Raw genomic sequence first — 17,678 nt, 5'->3', positions numbered from 1 at the left:
GCCAACCTTTCCCACTGGGAGGCCGGCCACTCCCGACACTCATTACACTTATTAGACTCATTACACCGTTGACCCTTGCAGATCGGGAAAAGACTATGAGGAGCAGTGTCCTCGGCGGACATGAAGCTACCGCAGATGCAGCCCTCAGGTCTAGGCAGGTACAGTACACCTATCCGCAGGAAAGGAGTCTACATAAACACAAACACTGAAAAGAAAAAGCAAAACTGATTAATGGCAGTCCAAAAATGCGAGGATGAAGAGCGGCAAGGACCACTCATCACCAGAGCCGAAACAAAGTGAAGCACAGTCAGAGGTGTGTGAGTGAGAGAGGTAGCTAGCTAAACCCCCCCGACCACCCCCCACCCCAACTAGTGGGATGGGAAGTTGACCCTTGCTGAATTTTAGTGGCTTGTCCTTTCAGATTCGCCGAAAAAAATACCCCCATAAAAAGTGTAGGTTAGTATTATAGTTACGGAACAAATGTGCTTTTGTATGAAGACAAACTATTGCCTTATTAGAACCATGAATTTAGTAAGTAAAATAAAACCAGCCAGAGATTTTGATTGTATTAGATTTAAGAATTTGTTCCATGACACAGCTATGGGGTGTGGGAGAGTGTACAGTGCCTATATGCAACTGGGGGGGGGGAACACCTTGGTTGCAACAAAGTAAAAGGTAAGACATTGTACATCAAGATCCAAAAGAGAAAGATAGAACATGAGGATAATAGAAGGATAAAAACTCACTATCTCTGAAAATCTCACAAACTTCTTCAAAATTTCTGTAAGGACTAAAGCTTTTAGAGTTTGTGACAGACATTTCTAAAAGTCTTGTTACTTATAACAAAGAGTCCGTTATCAATAGTGAAACTCTTCCTATTCAGTAGTGCATAGCTTTCAGGTTGTGATCATCATCCATGACTGATTGGAATATGGCTATCACACATGTGTTATAATTGGCTTTTAAAGTTTTTTATGACCCCCCCCCCAGTTCATCAGCTGGATTAGTTACGACAGTGGTGTTTAGATGGGAAAAAACACTATCTCCATGTTGACACAGAGAACCTACACAGGTTGTGGATGGCCAGGAGTAATGTCAAGAGTTATCAGAATCTTGAAATCTAAACCTAGCCTCTGTAGGTACTGTTCAACTTTCTGGATCCCTCTCTCTAGTTACGGCTTATTTTGTCTATGTCTACACATACACGAATAGTCTGGCATATTCTTTCCACATTCTCCTCTGTCCTTATACACCTGACAACACTGATATTACCAAACAATTCTTTTTTGCTCAAGAGGCAATGTAATTGTTCAGAGGCTACTTTCGTCTTGGTAAGGGTAGAAGAAACTCTTTAGCTATGGTAAGCAGCTCTTCTAGAAGGACACTCCAAAATCACAATTTTTCTCTAGTCTTGGGTAGTGCCATAGCTTCTGTACCATGGCCTTCCACTGTCTTGGATTAGGGTTCTCTTGCTTGAGGGTACACTCGTGCATGCTGTTATATCTTAATTCTCTCTCCTGTTTTTAAGTTTTATAGTTTATATATGAAAGATCAAATTTGATGTTGTTAGTGTTCTTAGTATATTTTATTTTGATTATTTATTACTCCTCCTGTAGTTATTTTATTTCCTTGTTTCCTTTCCTCATTAAGGTGTTTTTCCCCTGTTGGAGCCCATGGGCTTATAGCATCTTGCTTTTCTAATTAGGGTTATAGCTTAGCTTGTTATAGGGATAATAATAATAATGGCATGCATGTGGTTTCGCTGACTTGTAAATAAAACCATACCAGATGAGGTGAAAACTTGCATTTCCACATGGTCGAACTTTGGGAAAAAAGCAGTATGATTATTTGAATGGTATTTAATTTCGACGTTAAAGTGGAGTTTGTGTCGAAATGAAATAGAAGCAACATATTTTTCTTGATTTACTGCACAGTACTCTAGTTTATGGGGAACATTGAACCTATGGCAGGAAAAGACATACCTTCTGTACATCAATTCTGCAACCATACCTAAGGTTAACACATTTTTCTGGCAGTTAGACAATAGAATAATGAAGCTCTCTTGCGAGTAATAGCAAAAGTTGAATATGTGCAGCAAAGAGATGATAAATACAAAAGATTTTTACCAATTGGCATGTGCAACTATAATAAGAAATTGTTACAGTGGTGTGCTACGTCCTGCAGCATATGCAAAGTGTGCTACGTCCTGCGGCATATGCAAAGTGGAAAAAAATGATATTTTGATTATAAAATAAATTTTTGAATATACTTACCCGGTGAATATATAATAGCTGACGTCTCCGACGGCTCGACAGAATTCAAAAACTCGCGAGCGATCGCCATGAAGGTAGCGGGTGTGCCCACCAGCGCCGACTATCGGCCAGATACCGCATATACATGTAAACAGCTCCAGTTCTTCTCATCCCGCTGGGTCTCTATCGGGGAGGAAGGGGGGCCTTTAATTTATATATTCACCGGGTAAGTATATTCAAAAATTTATTTTATAATCAAAATATCATTTTTAAATATTAAACTTAGCCTGTGAATATATAATAGCTGATTCACACCCATGGTGGTGGGTAGAGACCAGTATTAATACAGTTTACGGCGTATATGCTTAGAGTTTTTGACAGTTATATCATAACAAAACCCAAATAAATATAGGTACCTGGTAAGGAAGCTGACTCTAACGATTACTCTGCCTTGTTAGTCCGCTTTCCTCACGAAGCCCAGCCATCCTCTTAGGATGCTGAAAGACTCCCAGGAGCTGAAGTATCTAGGGCGACAACCCATACAACAGGACCTCATCAAAACCCTTAATCTGGGCGCTCTCAAGAAATGACATTTGACCACCCGCCAAATCAAAAAGGATGCGAAAGGCTTCTTAGCCTTCCGTACAACCCAATTAAAAACATTTCAAGAGAAGATTAAAAGGATATTGGAATTAAGGGAATGTAGTGGTAGAACCCTTACCCACTACTGCACTCGCTGCAACGAATGGACCCAGTGTGTAGCAGTCCTCATAAAGAGTCTGGACATCTTTTAAGTAAAATGACGCGAATACCGACTTGCTTCTCCAAACGGTCGCGTCCATAATACTTCGCAGAGATCTGTTTTGCTTAAAGGCCACAGAAGTTGTTATAGTTCTTACTTCGTGCGTCTTAACCTTAAGCAAGCAACGATCTTTTTCACTCAAGTGAGAATGAGCCTCTCGGATTAAAAATCTAATAAAATATGACAAAGCATTCTTTGACATAGGCAATGAAGGCTTCTTAACTGAGCACCACAAAGCCTCAGATCCACCTCGTAAGGATTTAGTCCGAGCTAAATAAAACTTCAGAGCTCTAACTGGACACAGCACTCTTTCAAGCTCGTTGCCTACGATCTCTGACAGGCAAGGTATATCAAATGACTTAGGCCAAGGACGAAAAGGCAGTTCATTTTTGGCCAAGAAAACCAAGCTGAAGTGAACATGTGGCTTTATCTGTAGAAAAGCCGATGTTCCTACTGAAGGCATGGATCTCACTGACCCTTTTAGCCGAAGCCAAGCACACTAAGAAAAGCGTCTCGAGGGTGAGATCCTTCAGGGAGGCTGAATGTAATGGCTCAAACCTGTCGGACATTAGGAACTTTAGGACCACGTCTAAGTTCCATCCAGGAGTTGCCATACGACGCTCCTTAGAGGTCTCGAAGGACTTAAGGAGATCTTGGAGATCTTGATTATTGGACAGATCTAAGCCTCTATGTCTGAACACAGACGCCAACATGCTCCTGTAGCCCTTAATAGTGGGCGCTGAGAGGGAGCGAACATTTCTCAGATGTAGGAGAAAGTCTGCAATTTGGGCTACAGAGGTACTGGAAGAAGAAATGGATGATGACTTGCACCAGTCTCTAAAGACTTCCCACTTCGACTGATAGACCTTGGTGGTAAATGCTCTCCTAGCTCTCGCAATCGTTCTGGCTGCCCCCTTCGAAAATCCTCTAGCTCTTGAGAGTCTTTCGATAGTCTGAAGGCAGTCAGACGAAGCGCGGGGAGGCTTTGATGAAGACTCCTTACGTGGCTGCCGTAAGAGAACCATCCTTAAAGGTAGACTCCTTGGAACGTCTACCAGCCATTGAAGTACCTCTGTTACTCACTCTCTCGCGGGCCAGAGTGGAGCAACCAATGTCAACCTGGTCCCTTCGTGAGAGGTGAACTTCTGCAGCACCTTGTCTAGGATCTTGAAAGGTGGAAAGGCATAAACGTCCAGGTGAGACCAGTCCAGCAGGAAAGCGTCTATGTGAGCTGCCTCTGGATCTGGAACTGGAAAGCAGTAAGTCGAGAGCCTCTTTGTCAGAGAGAGTAGCAAAAAGATCTATGGTGGGTAGACCCCATGTTATCCATAGCTTCTCGCACACAGTCTTATGCAACGTCCACTCCATGGAGAAGACTTGTCCTCTTCTGCTGAGGCCATCCGCCAAGACATTCATTTCTGCACAAATCTCGCCAAAGGAGAGATGTTACTGCCTTAAAAGGAGTTCCTTCTGATACGTGGATCAAAGAACCGAGCCTTCCAGACTGTCCAGTGGAGCTCCCTAACCCAAATCCGCTGCATCTGAAAACAACACATGGTTTGGGTTCTTGATCGCAAGAGAAAGACCTTCTCGAAGTCTGATGTTGCTGTCCCACCAAGTCAGACATGTCTAGACTGAGTTGGAGATTGGGAAAGAGATACTCACTAAGCCCTTCTCCTTGTTCCAATGTTTAGGTGAAATAGGAAAAGGCATAGGTTGAGTCTCCCCAGAGAGATAAACTACTCCAGCGATGAAAGAGTTCCCACGAGGCTAGTTCAAACTCTTACAGAGCAACTGTTTTTCTCTTGCAAGTGAAGGACTTTTAACAGAGCTTGTTCCATTCTTGCGGGAGACGAAAAGGGTCGAAAAATCAGACACTGTATCTCCATTCCCCCCAAAATAAAGAATAGTCTGGGATGGGATACTGTAAGTTACGTCTTCTCTACGTTCACTATGAGACCTAGCTCCTTGGTTAGGTCTAATGTCCATTAGAGGCTCTCCAGACAGCGATATAATGACGAACGCCCTGATTAGCCAGTCGTCAAAATAAAGGGAGGCTCTGAATCCTCAAAAAATGTAGAAAGCTTGCTACATTTTGCAAGGGCCTTGTAAAAACAAGAGGAGCAGGAATGAGGTCGGAGTACAGTGCTCGACAGTGGTACATTACTTTCCCGTCCACAAACCTCAGATGTAGTTGAAAGTTTGGATGAATCGGGATGTGGAAGTATGCATCCTGAAGGTCGAGAGAGACCATCCAGTCGCCTTCCCTTAATGCTGTCAAGACAGCTTGGTAGACTTCATCGTGAAGTTTGTCTTGACAATGAACACATAGAGCGCACTTGCATCTTACGTACTCCTGCAGTGAACGTGGCTGCCAGATCATTGGAGCCATCCCTGATAGTCTTCTTCCTGCAGAGAACGTGGCTGTCAGATCATTGGAGCCATCCCTGATAGCCTTGTTTATGCATGACATAATTGTACAGCAAAACTTCAAACGCTCGAAAAACTCCTAACAGGAGATGGTCTAGCTCTGAAGCCGACCATAAAATCTTGGAGCGTCTCATGGCCAGGCGCCAGGGAGAGTCTATGAGGCTTGAGAAGTCTATCTGGGCAGAGGCAGGAACTCCCAAGCCGAGAACTTCTCCCGTGTCATACCAGACGCTCGCTCTATAAGCCAGTTTAAAAGGGGGGAAAGCAAAGGCTGTCTCCCCCAAACTCCTCCTGGTGATCAAACAGTCGCCTAGCAAACGTAAAGCTCTCTTAGAAGAGCGAGAGAGCACTAGCTTAGAAAACAACGGCTTCGAAGTAGCTAGGCCTAGTGTAAACTCTGACGTTTAGGCGAACGAGGAGCAGCAGTTACAAAATGGTCCGGACAAAGATCCTTAAAAATCAGCATGATTTATTTAAAGTCCATAGAGGGCTGAGCAGCTTTAGGCTCCTCTCCGTCTGACAGAGTCCCCAAAGGAATATCAGTAGGAGGGGGATCAGCAACTTCCTCATCTGAAGGAACCTCGTCCGACAATTGCCGAGTCTCAAGCAAGGGAGAGACCTGACGTGGTGGCAATGCTTGACAAGCAGAGTCCACACGCAAAGGAGCATCAGTAGCAGTCAAGGACGCTACGTCATGTAACTGCTTAAAGGACTGACCAGCAACAACAATAGGTGCAGGAGGACGCTCGACGTCAAGTCGAGACTGCCTTGACTGCCTAGATAGAGCAGTTAAAACAACTCTTGACTGCGGTGCTTGACGTTCAACGTCAAAACAAGGCAACTGAGCTGGTTGGCGAACGTCCTGAACGTCAACACGAGACTGCGGCAGCGGCTGAACGTCAACACGAGGCTGCGGCAGCGGCTGAAAGTCAACACGGGACTGCAGCGAGTAAGGATCCAAGTCACGTGACTGACGTTACAAACTACCGACATCACGTTTCATAACGTCAAACGGACGAGTAAATGCTCATTTGGGCGGCTGACAGCCAGAGTCTCGTTTAGTGTAACGGCGACTCGAAAGCGAAGGTTCATTGTGAACCTGCTCAACGTCATACTTCTCCATAAGGGAGGCAAGCTTAGTCTGCATGTCCTGCAGGAAAACCCATTTAGGATCAACAGGAGTCGGGACGGGCCGAGACGACGGTAACGTCTGTGTTGGCAAAACATTGCCTTTACCGCGACCCTCGGACCCCGTGTTACGCTTGCGTTTAATAGGCGAACCGTCTTCCGACGACTGCAAAGGGTCAGAGCTGTCCCCATGGCTACAGCCAGGACGCTGGACCTGTCCTGAATGGACTGACTTCCGCTTTAAGGGTCTAGAAACTTTGCTCCAAGATTTCTTTTGCGAGAAGCCTTCGGATGACGAGGAGAAAAACAGCCTCGCTCGTCTTATGGTAGGGGCGATCTTGCTAGACACGCCCGATACCATAGAGGGAACGTTTGTTCGTTGGTTAAAGCCTCTCGTCCCCATAAGTCCTACGACATTACTTCTCCCTGGTAGCATGGGAGCCTGAAAGAGGTATCGGACTAGGTGAACGACAAGCACGAACAGACGAACCCTCGGTCGCAACACTAAAAAACACTTTGCGCAATTATCACTTTATCACTACGATTTTCTGTTTTTGCACTTACTTCACTGAAATCGTATTTTTCAATAATTTCACATTAGGCATGAATAAAACTGATTTCTACCTGAAGCACGCAATTCTCCCCTACATCAAAAGGTTATAATTGCGAAATAAGTCGTATAATGTAAGAACATTAATACAAGCAAAAAACAGTACACATAAATCGAATAAAACGGAAATATATAAAGTTAAAAGGATCAGTGACTGGGGAGGAGACTAAACACTAGTTCATTAAAAACTACGTTTTCAATCTCTCACCGTACAGTGCCTTGGGACGAGAATAAAAACTAAAAACGTTTTATCCTTTCTCCCCGTACAGAGACTTGGGACGAGAGTAAAAAACTGACTCGAGAACAACGTTACTCGCTTGGGACGAGAATAAAGATCGGAACGTTCTCTCTCTCCGTCTCTCTCTTGATTTCACACAGAAGAGAAAAACCCACTCACCCTTCGTCAATAAACAGGTTATTTGACCAAAGGAAAAAACTGAAAGGACTAAGAAATTGAAAATTAACAAGTTCCTTTAAATTAGTATTTAAAACATTTCAGTTTGAAAGAAGAATGAACAAAACGTCAAAATCGATTTACTCTTTCTGCAAAGTGAAACAGTGATTCTCTCTTTCTCTATCGTAACGATAGAGCGCAAACTGCGTAGCATAAATAAACCAAACGTTAGTTCATCTTTGAAACAGCACGAAGACTATTCAAAGAAAATCTTTCATAAAATATCTACTAAAAAATATTCATTTAATAACTCTTACAGAGCAAATGATTTAAACTTAACGAAAATAAAAGTTGAATGGGCTCAACGTTGTTTAACTTCGGTTTCCAAGTTAGGACCGCCTACTCTCGGACTAGGGGAGGAATAGGTAAGGCCGCATATAAACAAAACATTAAAATTTATATTGATGTTTAGTATAAATGGAAAGCTAATCGAAGAGGCCTAATAAAGGCGGGTGAGATATAAAATATATAGAGGAAAATCTATAATTAACAACAACAATTTATAACGTGATAAGATAATTGCTAAAAGCCTAAAACACACTTCCGTACACTAAGGGAAGGGTCGGCCATTTTTACTCTATGGAAAAAAACCAGAGATAAAAGCAAGGGCAAAACACTTTTACTCTCCTTTCAAAAGCATTTCTTTTGAGGATAGTATTGAATAATCCAACACGGCGAAAGCAATAAAACCAAAACCAAGTACTTCACCAATTCTGTAGAAAAACTCGAGGTCATAATAGCGAGTGGAATCGACTTGTCGATAAAACCGACAGAGAAGAACTGGAGCTGTTTACATGTATATGCGGTATCTGCGATAGTTGGCGCTGGTGGGCACACCCACTACCTTCATGGCGATCGCTCGCGAGTTTTTGAATTCTGTCGAGCCGTCGGAGACGTCAGCTATTATATATTCACCGGCTAAGTTTAATATTTAAAAATGCATTTCTGTAGTAGAAATGCTTTGCCAGTGACAAGAGATCTGTATGTTAACCTATTTATTTTGGCAATTATTTAAATTTTCCAAAAACCTAAATATAAATATTGAACTACATATAGCTTTTTGTCATGTCTATAAATACTGGCAGGCATTAAGTGAATGGCAATGAAAAACATTCATGAGCCAACAGAGGTGTAACAATCTTTAAATCTTTAATTTGGTTAAAGATCGCTGAAAAATAAAAACCTCCTTCTGGGTCACAATGGCTGAAGCACCCCTACTCCTGAATCGTTACCTTCTTCACTTTCCCTAGCCCTCTGCATCCCTTTCTAGTGCATACCTGTCTCAAGAAGAATCTCATCTTTTTTTTAAATATGTTTTTTATAACCATTACTGTCATGCCATTCTTCATGATTTGTACATTTTATTAAACCCAATAAATCTGAGAGCTTCTCTCGCTTGATGAATAGAAGTTGTTGAATACTGCATTCTACATGCATGAACTTTTAAAGCTAAACCTAGATAAAGTGCAGTAAGTAAGCACTGAAGTCCTTCACCTCATGCAAATGAAGTGTATTAAGTCATAATATAGGACATAAAAACATACTTCATGACATAGAAATAACTGAGACTAAAATGACATGGAGGACACGAACATACTATAGAATGATGCATTATCACGACAGTCGAACGTCTAAGTTCGAGTACAGTATGTGAACATAGGTCACATGTTATTTCCTTCCTTATTCTTAGGAGTCATGATGAAGAGCCTAAAGATAAAGTTAAAGACATGAAGGCAACGTCAATCCAGAATGGCATATCAATGACAACTGTGGGATATTGATTTTCCTTTCAAGTTTTTTTTTTTCTTTTCTTTTGAAAACAAAGATATATTCATCAGCCGCACTTCGCGAACTAGTCTAACCACTCACAAGAATGGGACAAGTGTTGGAGTTCGAAACACATTTTCTTAATAGCTAATGGAACACATCGTATCCAAGAAACGTCTTAAGAAGTGGCTTTCATAAAAAAAATCTGGTATAGCTCTTATACGAGTATCTTATTTGATGTATAATAGGTTATTCTTTCAACAAAGACCATAAAACTCATAGATATTTGACTGATTATAAATCTTGAAATTTTCTAGAGAAAAGGCGCTCTTGACAAAGAAACGAACGCGTAGGTAAGCTGTGAAAATTAGAATGAGTTTATCAGGGAGGAGTCGTGCTATGAAGGGAGAGGATATGTAACGGCTCCTCACCTATCCTCCTCCTTAGATTCCTAGACTGGGTTAAGTCTGTTTGGGGTGCAGATATCTTTGGTTATCTACAGATAAGTCCCTTATTATACACGATATCTTAGGATAGTCGTTCCGTGGGTTAGAACCCTGTGATACCTGACGCTAATTCTCTTGTAATATCACTCGGAGAAATATCATACAGTAGGAAGCTGCCTAAAGGAACTTCCATCAGGACGACATGGCTATCTCACCCAAAAATAGATTTTTTCTACGTCAAAATCCGTTTTTTAGCATGAAGGAATTAATTTGAGTATCATAAAACATTGTTAAATTTTCCTACCTATATATTCTTTTGCAGGAACAATGTATTTTACCCGTGTTTTTCATGATATAATTATGTCCTACCAGTTAACTCCATAAGATTCTACTTGCATTATCAATGTTGCGTTTCAGAATTTTAGATGCCAAGGCAATGTATCACGAAGTTAAATTAGCAATTTTGATGCAGTTTCTTTTATATGCTGAGTTTAAAATCCTTAAGGCTTATGCAATTCGTTAACACATTTGTCTTGAATATTTTAGGTGACCCCGAGGATGGAGTAGATGCTAATGAAGAATACCGTGTTGTGTTGAAGAATAAAATAGGTCATATATCTCTTCTTTATCCCGTGGAAGTGGATTGTGTTGACCCAGATCTGTTTGAAGGAGATTTCAAAGATATGGAGGCTTTTGTTTTGACAAAATCCTGTAAAGAATTAACTGACGACAGATTGAAGAGAAACTTTAAGAGGTAAGAGTCTGTAAGTAAATAAATTACTTAATGAATGCCTATTTAAATAGTAATTTTCCCCTTGCAGTTATGGCCCCTGGGTGAAAACAACACAATGGTCACAACTTCTAAATCATGAGTGCACCCACAGTCCAGAAACACTTTATAGCATTGACTGTTCATACCCCTACAAAAAAAAAAAAAAAAAAACAGCTCGCCAAAAATGTTCAAACTCCTTCTTCTACATAAAATAGGCCATTCACCTTTGTCCTAATAATTCTTGAAATTACCTACTTTTCACCTCCCTCGCCCTTCATTTGTTCCACACTTTGGTGTGTCTTTTCCCCTCCAATAACCAGTATTGCTTATACTAGTCTTCTTGTTTTCCTCCGTTCAGGCATACATACATCCATTTTCATTAGTCATCCAAAATTGCATTGAAAACTTTTCCCTACTTGGATATAAAAAGATCAGTTAGGGTGTACATTTTAGCCTAATTTTGAAAGGGGAATGTCCCTCCCATTTTGCCAGCAATAAAAAAAAAAAATAAATGATAGAATCAGGGATATCATTAATAACCCCTGGCTTACGAGATTTAACTACAAAAATTAGGTTGAAGTTATTTCCAGCTTGGGGATTGAGTATACCTACCTCAACATCATTTTAGACAGCAGTAGTGCAGTAAAGTGTCCTCATTATGACAAGTAGCTGTCGATTGAGCGTATTCTGGTACACTGCTCCAATTCAAGAGGCTAGTACAGTGGCATCACACTCGCCTTGCATTCACATGGCCGCAGTGTGAATTTATGCTGTCTACTTGGGAGGTTATAGCTGTAGTTGAGCACCAAAAGGTGGGGGGGGGGGGTTAGTTGGGCTTGCCCGGCTGACGTTCTGGCAATCATCTCTTCAGATGATACTGGAACTGAAACGTTTAAAGTCTAGTCTTAACCTAAAATTGTTTGACGTGATCCTTGTGAAGTAATGATTCAGATCGTTATGACCTTTACTAGCTTTCAATGAAAGATATTATACTCTAAAATAGTTCATTCTCCTATAGACTGAAATGTAATACACAAACTTGGTATCTTAAGCAAATACAGCAATATTCATAATTGCATTTCGTGGTATGGAATAAAAACACAGTGAAATACATCCTTTCCACTGTTTACATTAGTAACCTCTTTAAGATTACTATCTATGCTATCCAAATCAGCTGATTAGAGCAAACTACCGAGTAATTCATTTTTTCTTGCGCTAAAAGAAATGATTACTGTATTACATATTTCACTGTGTATTTTTTAGTAACAATGCTTTCCTCATATTTTATTTACTGCAAATTTCCATGGTATATCAAAATTTATAGATGTTTCATCCTTGTTGCTGATGCACGATAATTTTAGCTCACCTTTACGACGCTTGATTACAAAGTTTTGGAATTTATTGACCTTTTCTTCCAATTCTTTAGACAGCTTGTGTGCAATTTGGTTGACCTTTTCATAAACAGTAAAAAGTATAAGGTAATAGATCTGTCATATTGTACTTAAGATCATATGTAACAAATACAGTAATTGTTCACGACCGTACGAAAGTTGAAATGCAAGTTAAAACAGCTGTTTCTCATACTTTTGTTTATTGCCCAATGCATTACTAATGTTACTACTTATATTATTGATTCCTTTGGCATTTTTAACTTATTGAACTAGAAGTTGGGAAAAAGACGTAGAATTTGAATTAGTTTATTATAATTTAGTCTCAAAAAAGGAACTCACATGACACACAAGATACATAAAACAATTTTGCATGGATGAAAATTGTGTGCTCACACAACATGCAAGATCGCAAATGGTATACAAGTATATGCAGTATTACTGTAATTTACTCTTATTAATTTTTAGACCCAAAATTACTATTTATAAAAAGAATTAAAATATAGAAAACAAAAAAATTGCCTACCCTCAGAAACAAGCAGTATAAAAGTCCACAATATAGATTTACATGTATTCATAAATCCGAGATGTACTGAGGGAACAATAGGTGAACCACGATTTGCAAGGGGATTACTGCATTTCCTTTATTTCTTATGGGAGAAATTGTTTTGGTTTACGAGCATTATTAGTTGCAAGCAAACTCCCAGAATGGACTAAAACTCATAAACCGAGGTACCACTGTGTATGTGTGTGTACATATATAATTTTAAGTACTAATTACCCATCAACCCTAGCATGAAGTTTCTACAGAGAAATAAAGAACACCACAATAACTGCTATGTTCACATTTTAACGGCCGAATGTCCTGTGCAGAAATTCTACGACATTGATCACTTACTAAACCTACACAGGTTTATCAGCAAGTTCTTTCCATCCTCACCTTGCATACGCACACTTCCAGAATATTAACATTCTTCCTCTCGATTATGTCTTTTGTGCCATATATCCAACTGGTGTCCATTCTTTTCACATGGCCAAACCACCTCGAAAAAATTCTCATAACTTTTTAACTATGCTAACCTATTCAAACATATACTATACGATTCTCTCGATTATGTCTTTTGTGCTATATATCCAACTGGTGTCCATTCTTTTCACATGGCCAAACCACCTCGAAAAAACTCTTATAACATTTTAACTATGCTAACCTATTCAAACACACACTACACGATTAGTGCTTTTAAAAAACTTCAACCTTTATTATATCAACAACCATTTCTTACATTTCCACTTTGTCTTCCACAGACAACTGAAGACCCTTACCAAACTAGACTAGAAATCCCATCTTTCGAAGATTCTATTGTGAGTTCTCTCCCCTACTATGTAAACGAAGTTAGCAGATCACCCTGACCTTAATCAAATGCTTCATTTCTTAACTTGTTTGGATCAGAATACTAATAGTTATCATTTTGGATTCATCAGCAGAATGTATCTTGATTGAGAAAAGTATAGTGAAACATACCATGATAATGATCTGGTTAGTAAACTACGTCTGATAAGTTGATCACGTCCAACTCAAGATGTTATTTATATATAGTGTAATGTACATTAAGATTCAAGCAAAAAGTGGAAAAGAGCGTATTCAGCACGTAATTGATGTTTTACTAATTAACCGATTTTGTAAATACCATCAATCTGAAAACAGTATTCTTTTACAGTGGTTTCATCAGATGAACCTTAGAATGTTTTCTCTTGAACAAGGAACATCCTGAGCTTATGACTGTCAAAATTGTTTATTCTATAGTAAAATACTATATACCTCTTGATATTTTTTCATCCAGATTCAAACTAAACCACATTTGGTGTGAGAATAAACTGGCTGGTATTCCCCGTACCATTGTGGGATATCGGGCTGAGGGTGGAATAGTTCATTCCTTGGAGCTTCTGAAAACAGACAAGCTTCCTGAAATAAGTAAAGTAAGAACATGTGGACTTTACTAGCTTTCAATGAAAGATATCATTATACTCTAAAATAGTTCATTCTCCTATAGACTCAATTGTAATTTCATAGAGTAAATTGTTGAGTACAGGTTAACAAATGATAAAATTTGCAGAATTGCACAATGGTTTCTGACATAAAACAAAAATATCATTTTTCAATTGGTGTAGCCGACGTAAGGCTACTTCATTTACCACTCATTTCATTTTTCAGGACGAGTGGGATCCTAATGTGTGTTTAAACTTTTTGGTAATGTTTCTCAACTTTGTTAAGGAAAGAGTGCACAGTGAGCCTGGAACTACATTCAAGTTTGATCGTGAAGCCAAGGGACATAGTATATACTGCTCAAAGTTAAGTGGCCTAGATCACATAAACATGCTCCCAAGTTGGTATATTGGTGGTTTGTTTGCTGAGGACTCAGGAGATAAATCTTGAGAACAATCATATTCCTTAAAAGTTAATAATTAACATTTTATAATTGAAACTTGTACATTTAATGGTAACTTCTTCATTAACAGTATTCACTATTCCTCTAATTTGTTTTAAAAATTCTATATAATGTACCCTTTTTGTTTCTTCACAAGTTGACCAAATTTATCTTAAGCTTCAACACCAGATAAAAAAAAAGAGAGACTTTAAGGGTGATGAATGTAATTTTGCACCTAATAGGGGATATCACCAGGAGCCGTATTTAAGCTCTAGAAGTTTTTATAACCCATCGTCAGCCCATGCCTATAATGCTCGCACTGTACTTCTATATTCCATTTGTTCCTTTCCCACTAAGTGCATAAATCTACTCTCACTTTCAGTTAATCCACTTAGAAGAGATATGATACATTTTTTTTAAACGAGAGATACTGAGGCTCTATTCCTATATTGTTGCCCTTCACCCAAATTTTCCAAACACTATGTACACATATCGAAGTGTTTAGTTAAATGTTTAGGTATAATATTTGTTTTTGGTGTGCTAAAATTGTCTTCAAAACAATGTAAGCTTTTTTTCAGGATTTAAATTATCAATTGTAATTATATTTTAAGAACATATACTAAAGAAATTTCTTTGAATTTTCCTCAAAGAGAGAGAGAGAGAGAGAGAGAGAGAGAGAGAGAGAGAGAGAGAGAGAGAGAGAGAGAGATGAATAAACAGTACATGTGTCCTAATAAACGGATTTTGAGCGAAGCGAAAAATCTATTTTTGGGTGAGATAGCCATGGCGTCCTGATGGAAGGTTCCTGTTTGGTAGCTTCCTTGGGTATAAGACTACTAAGATATTCCCAGAGAATTTAACCACAGGTTATCACAGAATTCTAACTTCTGGAGCGAGTATCTCAAAGGTTTCCCTTTAAGACATCGTAATACAACAGGGGACACGCATGTCTGGTCGTGCCACATAGCTATCTCCACCCCGAACAGGGTTAACGCTTCGGTGTGTAAGGGCTGAGAATAGCTGGGAGCCGTTCCACAGCTAATCTCACTCGTGGCTACTACTGATACTCGAGACGTAAACAAACGGACGCCATTGCTCTAATGACGTCACGAGCGTCTTTATCCTGGCGCCAGTTGCTGCCCATCACCATGATACAATTGTGTAGGGTGGGAACAAACTGACGAAGTAGTAGGGAGGGTCCATCAGGACGCCATGGCTATCTCACCCAAAAATAGATTTTTCGCTTCGCTCAAAATCCGTTTTTTGGGCTCAAGCCATGGCGTCCTGATGGAAGAGTACCAGAGAATCAATGTATCGTGGTAGATTTTCCCCCAGAGTTAAGTGCCTAGGCATTGACAAAATAGCAAAGTAATCTTAGGTAAGAACCATAGGAACGAAGTATCCTGCCCCCCATTGGTAGGAAGTTCCCATGGGCTATGCCGACGTCAAAGTGGTATTGAAGGGCTATTCATCTTGACAGAAGAGCTTTTTAAGAGCTTAGAGATGAAGCAGAATGTTTGATATTTGTATAGGAACATTCTGAGTAGGTCAGTGGTGGTTGGGCACTGTGTGTAGGGTTCATCTCCTGATTATCAGAAGTAAGTATTCGAGTAGGAACCTTACTGAGACAAGGTGAATATAATTTAAGAATAGACATCTTAAATTCTTCATGACCATAAGAAAGGAGGAATAAATAAAACTATGACAGTATGTATTTCATAGTAAGTAGGAGCTGAAAGAGACGCACAAGTAATAAAATAGAAATTTTATTTCACAATGCAGAAAATAAATAATTTACAGCAAAAAGTAAAGTTCATTTACAGTAATAATAATGTACATAGAAATAAAGGCTTGCTCTTGAATCTGAAAGGGAATTTCAGGATTAGTAGGTACTCGTTCTCGAGGAACGCAAGTCTTTAAATAACACATCATGCTCAAGGCATGCGGCACTTGTGTGACACTATGACATTTCACCTGGGATAAGAACAGTTATAAAAGCACTAAGTGTTTTTAGACATCACTATGAATCACTCGAGGGTCAACATAGGCACCCGAAGAGTTAGAGTCCCAAGTAACTCACTGTTCTACGCAGAGTCAGGTGCAGGTTTCATAACACTACCTGCGGCTACCACAAAATGTTTGATTTCGTGCACTTGTTTCGCATAATGTTTAAAGAAAACTCGCGAGGACTTCCAGCCCGTAAAGTTCTTAAGACTCTCGAAGTCCATGCTCTGAAAGAAATTCAGAGAAGATGCCACTTTTCTAGGATCATGACCAGCGGGTGTACTGTTCGGATCCGCTCTGCGAATGAAGTAGGTGATTTTCGCTCTTAATTGTTTCAGTGACAGGTCGCTGCCCGATGTTTCTCCTTTGAAGAGTTGGCCTCCACCAAAGTTTGAAGTTCTGCGAAGATAGACCTTGAGACTCTCTACTGGACATAGAGAGACATCCTCCTTCAGGGGGCATATTCTCCAAGGGCCCCATCTTTTGGTGGGTAATTCATTTTTGGCTAGAAACGTCGGATCGGGGGAGAGGGTCACTTCTCCTGAATCAGCAAACAGGATGTGTCCCTCTTCTCTTGATAATGCCACTATTTCGCTGACTCGAGCTCCCGAGGCGAGAGCAAATAAAAATATAACTTTCTGAGTCAGATCCTTGAGGGGGCATGAATCATTGTCCAAGTTGGAGGCGAAATGGAGCACCTTGTCTAGTGACCAGGAGATCGGTTTCGGAGGGGGTGCTGGGCGTAGGCGAGCACATGCTTTCGGCAGTTTGTTAAAGATGTCGTTGGACAGATCAATTTGGAAAGCATATAGAATTGGTCTAGTCAAAGCCGATTTGCAAGTTGAGATCGTATTGGCTGCTAATCCTTGTCCATGAAGGTGAATGAAGAAGGACATACAGAAATCAATGGTGATTTCTTTAGGATTTTTTGCTTTAACAAAGGAGACCCATTTCCTCCAGGATGATTCGTATTGCCGTCTCGTGGATTCGGTCTTGTATTCCTCTAGGAAGTCTAGACTTTTCTTCGAGATCCCAAACCTCTTCTTTGCGGCAAGGGAGAGAAAATCATGAGATGAAGGTCCTTGATTTTCGATGATGAAGCGAAGACAGTCGACTTCTGTACTTGTTGAGAGAGAACTGGGCCCGGGAGAGGGATCAGCTTGGGCTGCAGCTCCAGGACCAGGGGGTACCAGTTGCTC

General features: G+C 40.1%; 1 protein-coding gene across 1 annotated transcript in view; it reads left to right on the top strand.

Annotated features, from left to right (window-relative positions):
* Nucleotides 1-17,678, top strand: part of LOC137627579 (uncharacterized) — a 130,134-nt gene that overhangs the window by 53,632 nt on the left and 58,824 nt on the right. Inside the window, exons 5-7 of the mRNA XM_068358665.1 lie at nucleotides 10,436-10,643; nucleotides 13,891-14,026; nucleotides 14,262-14,482. Of these exons, the coding sequence (XP_068214766.1) occupies nucleotides 10,436-10,643; nucleotides 13,891-14,026; nucleotides 14,262-14,482 (565 nt within the window). The remainder of the gene's footprint in view (nucleotides 1-10,435; nucleotides 10,644-13,890; nucleotides 14,027-14,261; nucleotides 14,483-17,678) is intronic.

This window comes from Palaemon carinicauda, chromosome 35 (genome assembly GCF_036898095.1).
Source record: "Palaemon carinicauda isolate YSFRI2023 chromosome 35, ASM3689809v2, whole genome shotgun sequence".
In the NCBI taxonomy this organism is placed as follows: Eukaryota; Metazoa; Arthropoda; class Malacostraca; order Decapoda; family Palaemonidae; genus Palaemon; species Palaemon carinicauda.
This window is presented reverse-complemented; position numbering and strand designations above follow the sequence as displayed.